A 15,684-nucleotide genomic window follows, 5' to 3' on the forward strand; every position below is an offset into this window, starting at 1 on the left:
CAGTTTTATCTCATGACTACAGAAATTAATCATGCGGTCCTCCAAGTTTCTCCCTCTTTTTTTTGCATGATGTAAAATGCATTTTAACGAAATTTTCTTTTAATTCAGTCCAGTTTCAATTTCAAGAATAGAGGCTAGTACATGTATTTGTAAATAAACCATCACCAGATCGGCGGCGCAGCAAGACAAATTGTGTGAAACAATCAGCCTAGTTCGTATACATGCGTCTGATCTTTACAGATAAGAGACATCGGGCCTAGCCTTTCAGCGCCATGATTGCAATTCCCACATGGTACGACACATTTTGAAGGTGGATTCGTCTTTTTGTTATGTAAAAAAATACAGTAAATAATTGTTGATGATGACGTTGAGAAATAAACATCGGGAATTGGTGCATACCTCCCGGCCGGCACGGATGCGCGCTGGCCCGAATCGCCACCGACGAACTACGATCAAATTTAATACCTCGCTTGCACTTGACAAAGCAACTCCCTGCATTCCGTCTAGCTTGCAAGAGCATGTCTCGAGTGCTAAAACTTGCCTTTGGGCAATTAACTGCTGATTTTCAGCAATGCGTAGTAACGTCAAAAACCCAACTTTTGGATCTCAACTTTCTTCGTAAAAATAAAATTTTATGGATGGATCCATGACCTTCAGGGGTGTTTAAATTTTTTTCAGTGTTTTTCATCGTTTCTGGAATAAGGTCTTTACGAAAATTATATGATGACGTGATGTTAAAGAAGTCAATTCAAAACAAGGAAATGATTTTGACTCCGTGAAAGTACAATTTGTAATTAAAAGCGCGTGGAAATGCTGGCAAATTGTTCTTACTGAAACACACCCTTGACCAATGGTGTGGTCCAAAGAGCAGTGCACAACGTGTGTTTGTCGCGGGCCCCCCAATAAAGCTGCATGTTCATAGAGAATAAATCATAGGTACATTCGTATGAATCTAATAACGAAACATGTATATGTAGGGTAATATGTACGTATGGGGTACGTACGGTGGGATCGCGGTTTATTTCTAAGCTTCTCGAGTGGAGATCGGTGTGTCATACGGCCAGTACGCAATGTTTGCAGGCTGATGTTCAATATCAGAGCCGGCACGTGCCACCGCCCCCCCCCCCCCCCCCCCCCCCCCCCCCCCCCGGATCCGCGCCTGGGTATGGTGGGGTCATGGTGATAAAAAAACATGTTGTGAAAGGCAGGCCTGTCGCCTGGGGGGGGGGGGGGCCCTAGTGGGGCCGGGTCCCCCTTGGCGAGCAATTGGCCCCCCCCCCCCCCAGCGGCAAAAGCCATACATGTGTATTTGTAAAAAGCTGTAGCTTGAACAGGGATTGCATGACAGCACCCAGCACATCAGGAGAAATTCCTGCGGAGCCGGGTGAAGGAAACCCAAGCTGCACTGGAACAGAATATTGTTATCCTCGGATGTTAGCCTTGGGAACCAATCAATGGGACCAACAGGGAGTTAAGAGGAGAACCTTGTCATCCTTTTGTTCCAGTTGATTCAGTAACCGAGGGATAAGAGGAAATGGCCGGAATGTGTAATCAAGCAGCCCGTCCGTCTCCATCACCAGTGTATTCGTCTGCCACGTGCAGGGGTCAAGAACCCTCGTGCAGTAGACCGGAAATCAGGGACTAATCCATGAAACAAGCAGATTGATATGGTTAGTTGCTTAGCTTTGATCGTCACCTGCGCTGGTCTGACCGCAGGTCTGTTGGCTTTCTTAGATTGTCCATCTGAGCAGTCGTCATTGACAACTATGGATGTAAACATCAATATCAAAATAACAAAAATACATGCACAGACATGTTTCATCAACGGCGCCCGCCAGGCAATAGGCACATCGGGCCAACCATGAAATCAGCAATGAAGCCGAGAACAATTGCAAGGCTTGCAATGAGTTGGCTAAAAAAAAACGAGTCCTCATCCTGGTAGTGTTTGCGGCAGTGGGATCGGTGCAATAAATCGCCCAAATTTGATCAAAGAATAAGTAGAACGAAGTGGGTCGACGATAGTAATCCTGTTCCTACCTGAGAAATAGACGCCCATTTGTCCGTTGACATAATGTTGTCGATGTGTTCCACACACACTTGATCCAAAGGAACTTTGGGAACACTTTGTCAGTGTTAGATGTGAAGCCCGTCCTGCGCTTGAAAGATTTATGATCGGGCGGAGGGGGCTCATCGGTGGAGGGTAATTTATGTACCCGTTTTATGCCCCTCTACACAAAACGGAGTTCTGTTTCTGTGATGGACAGCCGCTGTAATTGGTCTGGTTATTCATCATCATCAGATGAATCAGCCGATTGCGAAGGTCGAGTTGACTCCGGTGAACGAGAACCTTCTAGAGGGGCGAGTTGTAAAGAACCACGCGGCGGTGGCTGCATGGGCAACTTCCTCGGAGACAATAGACAGGGGTGGGGATCCCAGCGAACAGCTAACTGCGTGCGGTAGGTCCTGTTGTCTCTGGTCCACCCAACAGGCCCACAGCCGGCAAATGTGAAGCGTTCGCCTCAGGCCTGGCCTCCGGTGCACGCAACCATGTGTGGTATACATGTACAAATGAACATGTACCTGTACATGTACATGTATCTCGTTGTGCTTGGGCCACCTAACCGTGACCAATGAATGACAACTGTGAACCATTCACTGCAGGTGGGTCTCCGGAGCACGGCTATCTGTGTGCGGTATGTCCCTTTGTTGGATCGAGACCAACGATTAAGGGTTGTGGTGCGTGGCTCGCGGCTTCAGGGGGGCCACCAATGGGGCCCATCTGGCGACCCATAAAGAGCCAATAGCGTAGATGAGATTGACTGAAAAGCCTGCAGGAAATCAGTACTCAAGATCGAGTCCTCACCACGGGAGCGTTTGCACCGGTGGGACCGATCAGAAGAGCCGTCAGAGTCTGAAGAAGAATGGCATGATCGGCGATCATCCTTCTTCGTCTTGTTCTTCTCCCTTGAAGAATGGCCCAGGGGTGTGTCCGAGGAAATGTCTGAAGACACCTGGGGCACCAGGACCCCGAACAACGGAAAACATCTGGTCCGTCCCGTACAAGAGTAATTCTCCCCGGTTTCTGACAGATCGGTTCTCCCCAAAGGCTTCATAATAATTGAATAAATATAACAAATAAAACAAGAAGATGATGAGAAACTCTACAAACTAACTCTTTTACTCAATAAACTTCTCTTATTAAGCGGAAAAAGGGTAGTAAAATGACGATAAAAACAGGAGCTATTTTACACACGTCATACCCAACCTGCCGCTAAGAGAAAAGAGGACACTCACGAGGACGCTCACGAGGCACGCATGCTGCGGGGTATTATGAGTAGGGCGCCAGAGGGCGCTATTTTATAAAACTCTTAGCGGGAAATACCTGCCGGTATGGGCTCCGTGCGCGGACAAAGAGGGCGCCCTTTTACCTAGCAACGACGTCCCATGGGTGGGACATTTCGCTGGTTGACGCTCACCGTTCCTTGTGTGTGACGCACGTACACCAGGGGATTTTTACTATGTACACGCAGTGGCCGCGCTTTGCGGCAAATGAATTGGAGTCAGGCAAGATGGCGTCGGTCGGTCACCCCCAGCTGTACTTCCTTTGCTGGTGAGGGGGTACTTGTGAACGGAGCGGATAGGGAATATGCATAAGTAGATTGCTCTACAGGTAAGTTGAGCGAAGTAGACACACATATATACTCAATTAAGTGGATGGTAGCTGTGTCAGTCAGACAGTAATAAATGGAAAAGTTATATAACACTTTAAGAAATATGGTAAAACTTTGAATGAGTTTTCGTGGCAACAACTACTTCATCAGATGAAGCAGTTGTTGCCACGAAAGCTCATGCAAAGTTTAATCTTAGTCAGTAAAGCGCTTTGTAACTTTTCCACAAGTTACATATAATCGTATTTTATATAGATAAAATTTGCATCAGGTTTTGTTCAAATTTCTTTACTTTTTTTTCATATAGTTTTTATTTACAGCGGTTGGCCCCCCGTGCCCCCCCCCCCCCCCCCCTCCTCGGCTACGCCACTGGAATCGGCTCTGATGGACCCGGGTCCAAACACCCGGCTCTGATCCGAATGAGTCACGGACAGTCCAGATTTACTGGGCTTAAGTTGCATGAACACAATTATTATCATCTAGCAGCCCATCTTTTAGTGTGCACTGCGTGACTTGTCATTCTTCACCACGTGCACCAAATCAGAATGAACCAAAGTTAAGGATTAATTTGTTTTCATGCAATGGCAGATTCGCGACTTGTTTGGAGCTGGGTATTTTGTACCTGTACCCGGGCCCGTAGAACTGATTCGCCCAGCACTCATAATCAGAGCTGGGTCCATCAGAGCCGATTCCAGCACCGAGAGCCGTAGTGAAAATTGGACTCCTTTTTGTTTTATTGGTTAAACCCTCTACAGCACTTGTCCAAGTAACCCTGATCGGTCTGGCCACGCCCCATGCAACATTATGCAATTCAAAGCAATATTATCCATGGTACTGGGCCAGTATTGGGTTCAATGCTTTATGCCTCATGGCCGCAAAGGGCTCTGTTTAGCATTTGTCTCCGACGCGTGATGTATGGAAGTCTGTGTAGTTTTCCTGCCATTGTTTTGACTAGCCACAGAAAATATCCCGGACCTTCATGTGATTGAATTTCAATGGAGCCGATTCTCCGCTCTGGGTTTTGTGCACGGAGAATAGGTAATTTAATGTACAACCGATTCTTTTGGAGCCAGAACCGAGCATTGCGGGTACCCAGTTCTCAAAAAGATTGGAACCAGTTAGAACTGGGGAACCTTGATAAGACTTTCAAGAACAACCCACAACCAAATTTCAAGTTCCTAAGTAAAGTGTTTCTCAAGTTATAGCATTGACAAGATTTCGATCGTTTTAGCAATATGGTGATCTTGACCTGTCGACCCAAAAGCAATAGGCTTCTTAGGACTACCAAGAACAACCCACAAACCAAATTTCAAGTTCCTAAGCAAAGTATTTCTCAGGTTATCCTTTGTTTTAGGAATAGTACCTTGACCTTTGACCTGCCAGCCCAAAAATCAATAGGCTTCTTAAGACTATCAAGAACAATCCCGGTACATACCGTTATTTTGTTTTACCGTTTTGGATTTCCTCAAAAACAAAAACAGTAAACAAACCATTGACTGTTTTGTCGTTTTACAATTTTGTAAAACGGTATGAAGATAAACACGGTTATTCCGTTTTATCAGTTTAGTAAAATTCATAACAGCATAACGATCAATGATTTTTGTTTAACAGTTTTACACAAATAACTTTGAAAAAAAAAACCAGCAGAACGACATAAATGTAAGGAGGGCAATTTGGGTCCCAGGCATTGACTCGATCCCAAGGCCAGGACACATTAACATTCCAAGGTGCATTGCTTAATTGCCGAACCTGAATAAAAAAATGGTTGACAAGACTGACCGTTTTGTCATTGTCATGTTTTTGTAAAACAACACTCTCAAAATAAAGCAACTAACCGTTTATCGCTTTTTACAATTAAAAAAAGGTAAAAAAATGTGGTCACTTAATACCGTTTGACCTTTTTACAAAACTGTAAAACGACAAAACAGTCAATGGTTCTTTTACTGTTTTTGTTTTTGAAGAAATCCAAAACGGTAAAACGAACTAACGGTATGTACCGGGATTAAGAACAATCCACAAACCAAATACAAGTTCCCAAGTAAAGAATTTCTCAAGTTATTGTGCTGACAAAAGTTAACCAAACCAAAACATAACACACACACGCACACACCGTCGTGAATTTCTATACGCCTGAGGAAAATGCTTTGTTTTTCCCTTTGCCCCTGTAATATAACACTCTCCTATAGACGAATCCGATAGACTATGCATGGAGGGGCGCCCTCATTCGACACGGACATTGTAGGGGGCCAGTGTCGCTTAGCAATCGCGGCGGGCGCCAAATATAAACAATTTTGTACAGCGACAATTTCCAGTCTAGTTTTTATTAAGTGCGAACAAATACAAACACGCACGGTTGACTGTGAGTTCTGTATCTAATATAGTCGGTAAAACATCCCAGGGGAAACATCACACCAACTTAGAGAGGAGACAGTGAGAAGAAACTATAGTTTTAGAGGTTTATTTATTTATTTTTTATTTGTTGTTAACTTGTAAGTTGTAGGCCTAATCTGTAACGTGAGGGTAGGACCCCTAGTCCATTCCAGTTTAAAAAAAAACTGCTTTCCAAAGGAGCCCTCACAAACATGACAAAGAGGTGAGAGGAAAAGCCCAGCCCAGAAGCTATTCTGGGGAAAACCCATGGAATCAGGTAGGGACTGAAAACCCAATCCACATATTGGCCGAGGCGGGATTCTAACCCTGGTCACAGCGGTGGAAGGCGAGGAAAGTACCGCTACGCCAACCTGGCTCCCCCATAGTTGAGCATAAGAATTCTGCAAAAAAAACCTATGGATGCGTGGAAGGACGACGTTCGTGACTGGCCAAAGCTTGAATTTCAAGGTAAAAAGCCACTGTTTACGTGGTGTTTTAGCATGTTTAGGCTAGGCCTAACGTTAACGCCAAACATCAACTTGCTTTTGGAAATCGGATGACTGTAATCACTGACATGAAACGATGATGAACTTTACTAGGCTAAGATCATTTTTAGGAAAGTGATTGATGTTGATGAAAAAAAGTGTTAAGTTGTGGGCAAATTCATTGCATCAAAAGGGAACAAATAATTAGTGTAGGCCTACAGCATTTATGCATTCATGGCATTCGGACAGTGCCGCTTAATAATATTACTAGTCCTATTACAGGAAAGATGTAGAAACAGTTTGGGATTCAACGGGTTTGTTGGGTTCAGAAATCGAAGCCGGTGTCAGTGGGGTGATCAGGCCAACTTAATACTCACTCTTTTGTCAGCAAATTTCTCCAAAAATTCCATTGGGCAAAGAAAAGGTCCTCAGTATTTTACCAACCAAAATGGCAGACTCAATCCATGGTCTGACTGTGTCAATTTTTTGCTGTCATATTTTTTGGGGGCTAGTATAATTCTAGTTTCACAATTTTTTAAGGAAAACATGTATGCCAAAGATTAAACAGGCATGCAGCTTTTCCAGGGTGACTGTTTAAGCCGATTTTCGGCTAACTTTGACAGATTTTTTGTAAAAAAAGAAACGAGTTTGACAGAAAATTTGACAGAACTTATTTTTTTGGGCAGATTTCTGGCAGAATTCTGCAAAAATGGATATTTGACAGAAAAACAGCAAATTTGAAGAAAATGGTACATTTGTTTAAAGTAGATTCAATCTTTTCAAACAAACCCTTGCATGATGGGACAGATTGGCTGGTCTAGGTACGGAGGTTCACTAGGAACCGGATTTTGTCGTGAAGCAACCACGTTTTGCCTGAAATTTACGCAATTTCGTAACATTTTTTTGTGACAATGGATTGTTTGTAATGTAATTTGAACCTTAATTAAGGCAATACTACAACATCTGCGTGTGATTTTAAGTGTTTATAGCGCATTTCGAGCAATCTGGGAAATCTGGAAGATTTTGAATAATTTTGACAGATTTTTGAAGTGCATTTAGCAGAATTTGGTCATGACCTTACGGTCACCCTGAGCTTTTCCTCTTTCCCATTCATTGTGCCACTCAAAGTAAAATTTTATTTGAATTTTCTTCACAGATATCTATGACTACTTCATTAATGCTCCAGCATGTGATGAGCAGCCTAACCGAAACTTTCGAAGCATCAGCGAGGGTATCAACTACCTGAACTCGGGATGGGTGGGCACCATCAAGCACCGCCATCATGAGGATGGATCAACTGTCATCTTGAGGGGGACAGTGAGATTTTCACAGCAAATCTCCAGCTATCATCAAGTGGAGATCAGTGTTGACAAAGAAAATAGAACAATCAAGTCTGTGAAATGCGACTGCATTGCTTCGGAAGGGAAATGTTGTAGTCACTCAGCAGGCCTGTCCTTCAAGATAAATGAGGCATACAAGAAAGGTTTCATCGGCATCACCTGTACAGACAGACCTTGTTTGTGGAATCGGAGCACTCAAGGTAACGTGGTGCCCGACAGTGTTGAAAACATGTGCGATCCAACCTCAAAGTCCACAATGAACAGTGCTCTTGCATTTGACACGGACGAGGCACTGAAAAAGCACCTGAACAGTCCACACATGTGTGAGCTCGCGTCCATACCGGGCACAATTTTAAATCAGGTGCTGACATCTACACAAACTTGCAAACCAGCCAACAGTGATCAGCCCCTCCCTGTTCATGGACATCATGATGTCAATCTTGAATGCGAGCCTTGTCAAGAAATTTTCAACAACTACATCCTGTTGAAAGACCACGAGGCAAGAAAACTTGCCTGTCAAACACACAATCAGAACTCGGCTTTGTGGACATCGCAGAGGAAGCTCCGAATTACAAGTAGCTCAGCAGCAAGTGTCCCCAAGAAAACAGAGACAGACCCAACAAAGTGGATCATGAATCACATCAGGCCACACTTCCTTGGAAATGCGGATACTTGTCACGGGCACACATACGAAGCTACTGCAAGGGAAGCCTTTGAACATCAATTTGAAACACTTGTAGAAACCACAGGTTTAGTTGTAAACCCAGAGGAAAGTTGGCTTGGAGCAAGTCTGGATGGAATTGTTGACGACAACACAATTTTAGAAATAAAATGTCCCACTGAGAGGAAGTTGGAGCGATATGGTGGTACTGTTCGAGGACTAGTGGAAAGTGGGACTTACGATGTTCGAAGTAGAGAAGGGAAATACTTCCTTCGTCAAAGTTCAGCAGCTAGTGGTTACTACACCCAGGTACAAATTGCCATGTACTGTTCGAAGCGACCCATGTGCAAATTTATGGTTTGGTCAAAGAAAGACTACGTTATAGCAGATGTCAACTTTGACAATGAGTGGTTTGAGCAGCGTCTAGGTCAACTGCGAAAATTCTACTTCAAGCATCTTTTGCCAAAGCTTACAGATTCAATAATTTCAAGGGAACTAAAAATTGTAAAACCAAGAATCTAGATGCATGTAAGAGGCTAAAACTGAAAACAATAAATTACCACTATTATGTGTCGGGGGAAAAGATTAGTCGATACATCACACTTGTTTAGTTGAGGACTGTGTTGACTGTGACTTTATTCCATGACAATATTTAATATTCATTGATTATGATCAACTGACCTGGATAGTACTAGTTTATATGAACTATAGCTCTACTGTAAAGCTTGAACTGCTAACTGGGTACTACATGTACATTGTATATGAGACTGAAGAGGAATGTGAAACTGAACTGCTACTGAGAAAGTGTGCTATTGATGCAGAGGTTAATATACTATTCAGTATGCAATTAAAGAAAAAATCTGTTAAGACACAACATTTTCACATTCTATATTGAACTATTCTGAACGAAGCAATGTTATGCTAGGTTCACACATTACCGAATTAGTTATAAATACAACAAAAATTAATCAGGAATTGAAATTGGCTCCTGAATCACCCCAACAATTTTGAACATGTTCAAATTTCAAATTAGGTTTTGTCCTTCACCGACGTTTAAACACTGTATACTCGGTGTGTTTCCTCCCGAGTGAAAGTTGGAAAAAAGTTGGTAACACACTGAGTATACGGTGTTTAAACATCGGTGAAGGGCAAAACATAATTTGATTTATATCACCCCGACGCAAAATTCCATCTTATGAATGTTCAAATTTGTCAGGGTGCTTCCTGATCTTTAACCTTACAAACAATATCATCATGAGGCAGCCAAGAACCATCCCCGATTTACTAAAAAACTGCTATTCGTGACGATTCGGCTTAAAAATGAGGAATGTGTGAACCTAGCATTACAAATCAAATTTTTAACAGTGCCATACTGCTTAATTTGAGGGGAAAGTGACATACACACGTAATAATGTACTCAGGATATCTGGTAGAGGCCTGGAGTCCCCCTTCATTTGTGTTGGTCATTGTGTTAACTGGAATCTGTAGATTTTTTTGAGGTACATGTACCTGAGGGGGATGTGTGAGGTAACAATGAATGAAGTATCATTTTATTATTACTTAATTACTATTACTATTTTATTATAACTATTATTTATTATTATTATATATTTTTCGGGGGGGGGGGGGGGAGGGTGTGGCAAACACGGGTGTCCGATACACTCCGAAACACACGCCAGATAAACAGTAAAATGGGGGGGGTGGGGGCTGTTCAAAACCCTTAATTTTTATGTGAGGGTGTCCTGTCTTAATAAACATTCACTGTACAGTACAGTAAAATATACATGTATTGACTAAATGTTTTTCTTTTCTTTTCCCTTTCAATTTTTTTTCTTTAATACTTGGGAGATTTAGTAAGGGGGGACAACTGGCGGGGTGGCAAGGAAGAACATTGGGGGATACCCCTTGCCAAAGTACAAAAAAAATACTTCAGCACAAACCTGATGATGTTTAATTATGCTTGCACTGTACATGTACATGTATGACTTGAGAAGTTGAAGGTTTGCAGCCCGGTGGAAGGACAAAAGCCTATGCTTTGCAGTAGCACCATGTTCATAAAGTCTAATCGCTTTTGTGACTACTACTGTACATGTATGTGTGGTTCTGAAAAGATCATGTTTTGTTATGTGACGGGTTGGACAGAATGCTTTGTCTGTCTTCAGACTCCTGAAAATGGACAGCACACTGTCTAAACCTTTGTGTAACAAAACACATGTTGTTTTCAGAACCTACATGTAATAGCACAGTCACTAATTAGACTACATGCACATGTACATGCTGCAACTGCAAACCATCTTTATGTCAAGCACATTCATACTTTCAAATCTTGTCATTTGTTTTGAAGATGGAAACACACATTCAAAATCAATTTCAGCAAAGTCATACATGTAAATGTACTTATTCCTCCACTGAAAAAACGTTTCCCTCCTCGTCATTAGAATCACTATCACTTGTTTCCTGGGCTCTGTCCTCATTAATTAGGCAAGGCTGTAAATTGCAAAGTCCAGCACATGTAATCAATATGTCATCTACATTTTTTACTCGCATCGGAATGATATTGGCTAAAATTTTGAAACATTTCAATCGTCTGATTGCCCTTTCAACATGAATTCTTACGTTGGCAATACGTCGTGTTTCTGTCACACTTTCCTCTGGTAGACGCCTGTCCTTCAGTCCTCTTGTGAAGGCTGGGATAGATAACTTCACACCGTGTGGAAGAATATCTTCGATAGTGAAGGCACGGTCAGCTAGAACCTCGTCACCGGGGAGCAAGTGGTCCAAAAAGCCAGAGTTCTGAGAGATGAAAGTGTCACTGGCACGACCTCCAAATAATTTGGAAACATACGTCACAAAACCATTTGGTGCAATGCAGTACAAGGCCTTGTAGGTATTGTGATGTTTGTAGTTAGAATAAGTTTGGGCACGTTTTCTCAAGTTCTTGGGTCTCTGAACAAAGATTTCAGTGCAGTCTATGATGCAGGTAGCCTTAGGATGACAAGACTCAAAACATTTGGGACGTATCCTGGCAAGCGTGTCACGTGATGGCCAAAATATGACATTTTCTCTCATGAATGTAGCCAAACGTGGTACCCAGAAGGAGATAATGTCACAGACTGTGGAACGAGACACTTTGAAGCGTACTCCAAGATCCCAGATCATCAGGGCTATTCTTAATCTCATCAAAACAAGCAAAAGTTGGTCTGGCACTGGTAGTTGAAATTTAGGGGTGGTAGTAAGAGTCACTACAAGCGCATTCACAAGCGCCCAGAATGATCGCACGCTAAGTCCGGTGTAAAACTTCATATCAGATTCTTGAAGATTAACTGCTGATACTTCTGGAACCTTGACTGTTTGCGTACCTTTTGCCTTGGATTTAGTGATAGGATTAACATGTGCATAAGTATGGTCAGCTACTCTGGCATCATACCACTGTACTGATGCATCCTTCGTCTCTAATCCTGCTGTTTGTACACATGTTGATGTTCTCTCAACACCATGCGGACTCATATTTGCAACCCCTCCAGCCTTTTCTTGCACTGTCACTGCTTTTGTTGCTGTGGAAACTCTTCTCCTAGGGGGAGGCCTTCCTCTTGAGAGCTGTTTCTGTAAAAAGAAAAGTAAACCTGTACATTACATTTGTTGTTGAATCCTCAAACCCCAAGTCCAAGCCCCAAGTTTTGAAACTTTCTGTAATTTCATGCGAGCATAGGATCTTACATTGCCAAGAAATTTGAAAAAAAAAAAAAACGACCTCAACACAACAAGAAACGTACCGGTACATTTGTACGAGCACAACTTTTGATTTTTCCGAGGTCACACAAAACGCTGGTATTCTGAGTCATGCACGTGCAAAATGGTAGGAGCGGATCTGTCCGGTAACCCGTACAATCATGTGCATCGAGTGTTTCTTCAGTACTCTGGAGCATGGCGTTGTTGATGACACGTTCACGGGTCTAGGTCAGTAGGTAGCTGTGTTTTGTTATATGTAATTACAGATGTACCCAGTAAAATAGAATATTTGTATAAATTGGAGGAGTACTAGACAAGAAGAAATAAACGTTTCTTTATCAATATTTATATTTGTTGTGGGGGGGGGGGGGAGATGCTTCCAAGAATATTTCTCTGAAAACCAAACACAAACTCCATACTGGGAACAAAACTTGACTATTAATTGACAGGACTAGCTTGATTTAGACTTACATAGGGGATATATCCCATGGCCACAGTTGGGTAAGGGTGAGCTGATGTTGGCTTCCCTTCTTCAAAATGGACAGAACATACCTGAAATAAAAAAGAAACAAACAGACAGCAGATCAGATGGTAAGTTGTGGACAAATTCTGACAAAATATTTTGGATGGGAGCAACCCATGCAACACAAACCTTTTTGTACGGGGCCGAAGCACTCAACAAACATGCAAAACATACATTAAAAATAAATTTGATTGCACTTGTCTTTACACTGGCATTTCATTAAACAGTGGCAACTGTGTACATGTATCTATGGACCCAGTTCCCTATAGGGAAAAAAATCCACTTTAAAATTATTAGACCGACCAAACTAGTTTGTGACATTAGGAAATAGGAATAAACCGGTACTCCATAGATAGAGGGCAATGTTTTGAATTTTTGAAGGGAAATTGGGGGGTTAAATGAAAATGACAGTGCAGTGACAACACGCAACCCGAAAATAAAGATGGCGATCACTGCGCGATGTACCGTGAACACAAACAGCACTGAATTGCTAGGCACCAACTGGCAGAAAACCGTGCAGAAAAATTGTGATTTCTACCCCAAGAAACTCAGTTCAGAATTACAAAAACCTAGAATTGAGAGAAGTCCGCTCTTGATTGAAAACGTCATTTTGGAGCAACAACAAACATCTATGAGTATATGACACTAATTTGATCAAAACTAAACAGGGGCCCTACACTACACGATTGCCCCCCTCCCCCATTTTTTTTTTTAAACAATTAAATACATTAACCCTAACCGCCCTGAATCCTCCAAAATCCTTTTTGCAAATTGGAGGAATTCGCAGGATTGAGGTTACATGGCAAAAGTGCATTGCTGATTTCGGAGTACGCACTGTGTCAAGGTCTTGGGCCGGACCTTGTGTTGTTTATGCTCAGCCGTGCATAAATTTAGTCCTTGATTATACTTGACATCCTCCACACTGCTCCAGGATGTCACTGCCTCTGCCTCAGCCTATTGACAGTCATAGCCAGAGGATTTTGCAGGATTCAGGCAGTGGTCACCCCTCCATGGACCATATTCAAGAAATAACGGAGGAATTTGCAGGATTGAGGCTACATGCTATTTTTCCATGAGGCCAATTGGAGGATTTTGCAGGATTGAGGCTACATCCTAGCAAAAAGGCCTTAATTTCCCAGGCTATATTCTAGTCCGAGTAACTTGGACCCAATTTATCGCCTTTTTTAACATTTGGACATGGTCTGGCGATAGTAAGGTCCAAGCTAATACCGAGACCTAGACAACACAGTCCCAAAAACCAACATTTTCCAACAAAAAACATCAGATTTCACCTTCAAAACGGCCTCCAAATTATTAGATATGTCACCTGAGGTACAAGTAGACATAGACGATTAAGATGGTTGTACTTAAGTTTACTTACGATCCGGAAAAAAGTGAAATTTTCCGTTCAATTCTGAAGACCCCCTCTGCCTAGGTTGTCGTTGTTGTGCTCGCGTTCAAAACTGCATGATAATGGCGTCTGACCTCGACCTCATGCAAATGTATGGACGGCGCGCTTGCGCATAATGCACTGCATGCACGGCAGATTCCCCTGCGCCGCGCCGACGACTGTTTCCTGATGTAGAGCGCCAGCCATGCGCCTGGCTAGCCAGCGCGACTCCTAGGCGTACCGCGAACTTACACAGCACTCTACATCAGGAAACAGTCGTCGGCGCGGGGGAATCTGCCGTGCATGCAGTGCATTATGCGCAAGCGCGCCGTCCAGACATTTGCATGAGGTCGAGGTCTGACGCCATTATCATGCAGTTTTGAACGCGAGCACAACAACGACAACCTAGGCAGAGGGGGTCTTCAGAATTGAACAGAAAATTTCACTTTTTTCCAGATCGTAAGTAAACTTCAGTACAACCGATGTCTACTTGTACCTCAGGTGGCATATCTAGTAATTTGGAGGCCTTTTTGAAGGTGAAATCTGATGTTTTTTGTTGGAAAATGTTGGTTTTTGGGACTGTGTTGTCTAGGTCTCGGTATTAGCTTGGACCTTACTATCGCCAGACCATGTCCAAATGTTAAAAAAGGCGATAAGTTGGGTCCAAGTTACTCGGACTAGCTACTATTAGTAGTACCGTATTAGTAATATAAATAAAAAATGGGGGACATAATTTAAAACTCAAGCCACTGTCACTGAGTGGCAAAGACGCACCTCTACAAGGCCTACCACACAAATTAAAAGCTGATTTAGGCCTACCCGTAAACCCATGTCCCAAATTACTGGATACCATTCCAACAATCATGACCAAACATGAAGTATGAATTGAAGTACCGTCTGATGAATTACACGGTCCTTCCCTGAAAAAGGAACTTACAGTGCTGTATTTTGAAGGTCTGAAGTCCTTTCGGTTGATATTCCTCACCCACTGCTTTCGATTGGCTGCGGAATTGGCGTTGGAACAGTTGGGGAAACGATGCATTTTGTACGGCTGTAAACACACACAATATTCGTGCGTTTCTGATGCATGCAATTCGCATGTTGCAAGCTTCCATTTTCTCAGCTTTTTGCTTGTATTTTTGCAGCCAACGACGACACAGTGTTTTCCTGATCCTTCGTTATTCTTCTTCGTTGTTTCTTTAGCCATAATGTTTTCAAGAATCCCGATAAAAGCCTAAAATTGGAGCTCGATACGCATGGTTCCAGTTCGTTCACTGTTGCCACTTACATGACTTACACGTACACAAGCCCGTCGTTTAGCGGTTTTTAAAAATGGCCCCTCGGAATGGCAAATGCAACAGCGCCGCCAACGACAAAGGTAACAAAATTGTCTCCGTTGGATTCGTCTATAGACTCAGCACAAAACCGTACCATCAAGGACCGTTTTCAACAAAAGACCCAATGCTCAAGGACTGAAAGGATCTTTTGCCCTGGCCTACACTACGTTATGGGGAAGTT

The 15,684-nt window shown here is 42.8% G+C and overlaps 2 protein-coding genes across 2 annotated transcripts in view; one reads left to right on the top strand and one right to left on the bottom strand.

The window, feature by feature from the left end:
- Positions 1–15,684, bottom strand: part of LOC119739374 (centriolin-like) — a 306,576-nt gene that overhangs the window by 96,885 nt on the left and 194,007 nt on the right. The gene's annotated exons all lie outside the window — the stretch shown is intronic.
- On the top strand, positions 5,820–9,601 carry LOC119739375. The gene is made up of 2 exons (XM_038214301.1): positions 5,820–6,506; positions 7,680–9,601. The coding sequence occupies exons 1-2, from the start codon at positions 6,455–6,457 to the stop codon at positions 9,044–9,046; spliced, it is 1,419 nt and encodes a 472-aa protein (XP_038070229.1). The 5' UTR covers positions 5,820–6,454; the 3' UTR covers positions 9,047–9,601.

The sequence above is a fragment of the Patiria miniata genome, unplaced genomic scaffold, assembly GCF_015706575.1.
Source record: "Patiria miniata isolate m_02_andy unplaced genomic scaffold, ASM1570657v1 HiC_scaffold_30, whole genome shotgun sequence".
NCBI classification, from domain to species: Eukaryota; Metazoa; Echinodermata; class Asteroidea; order Valvatida; family Asterinidae; genus Patiria; species Patiria miniata.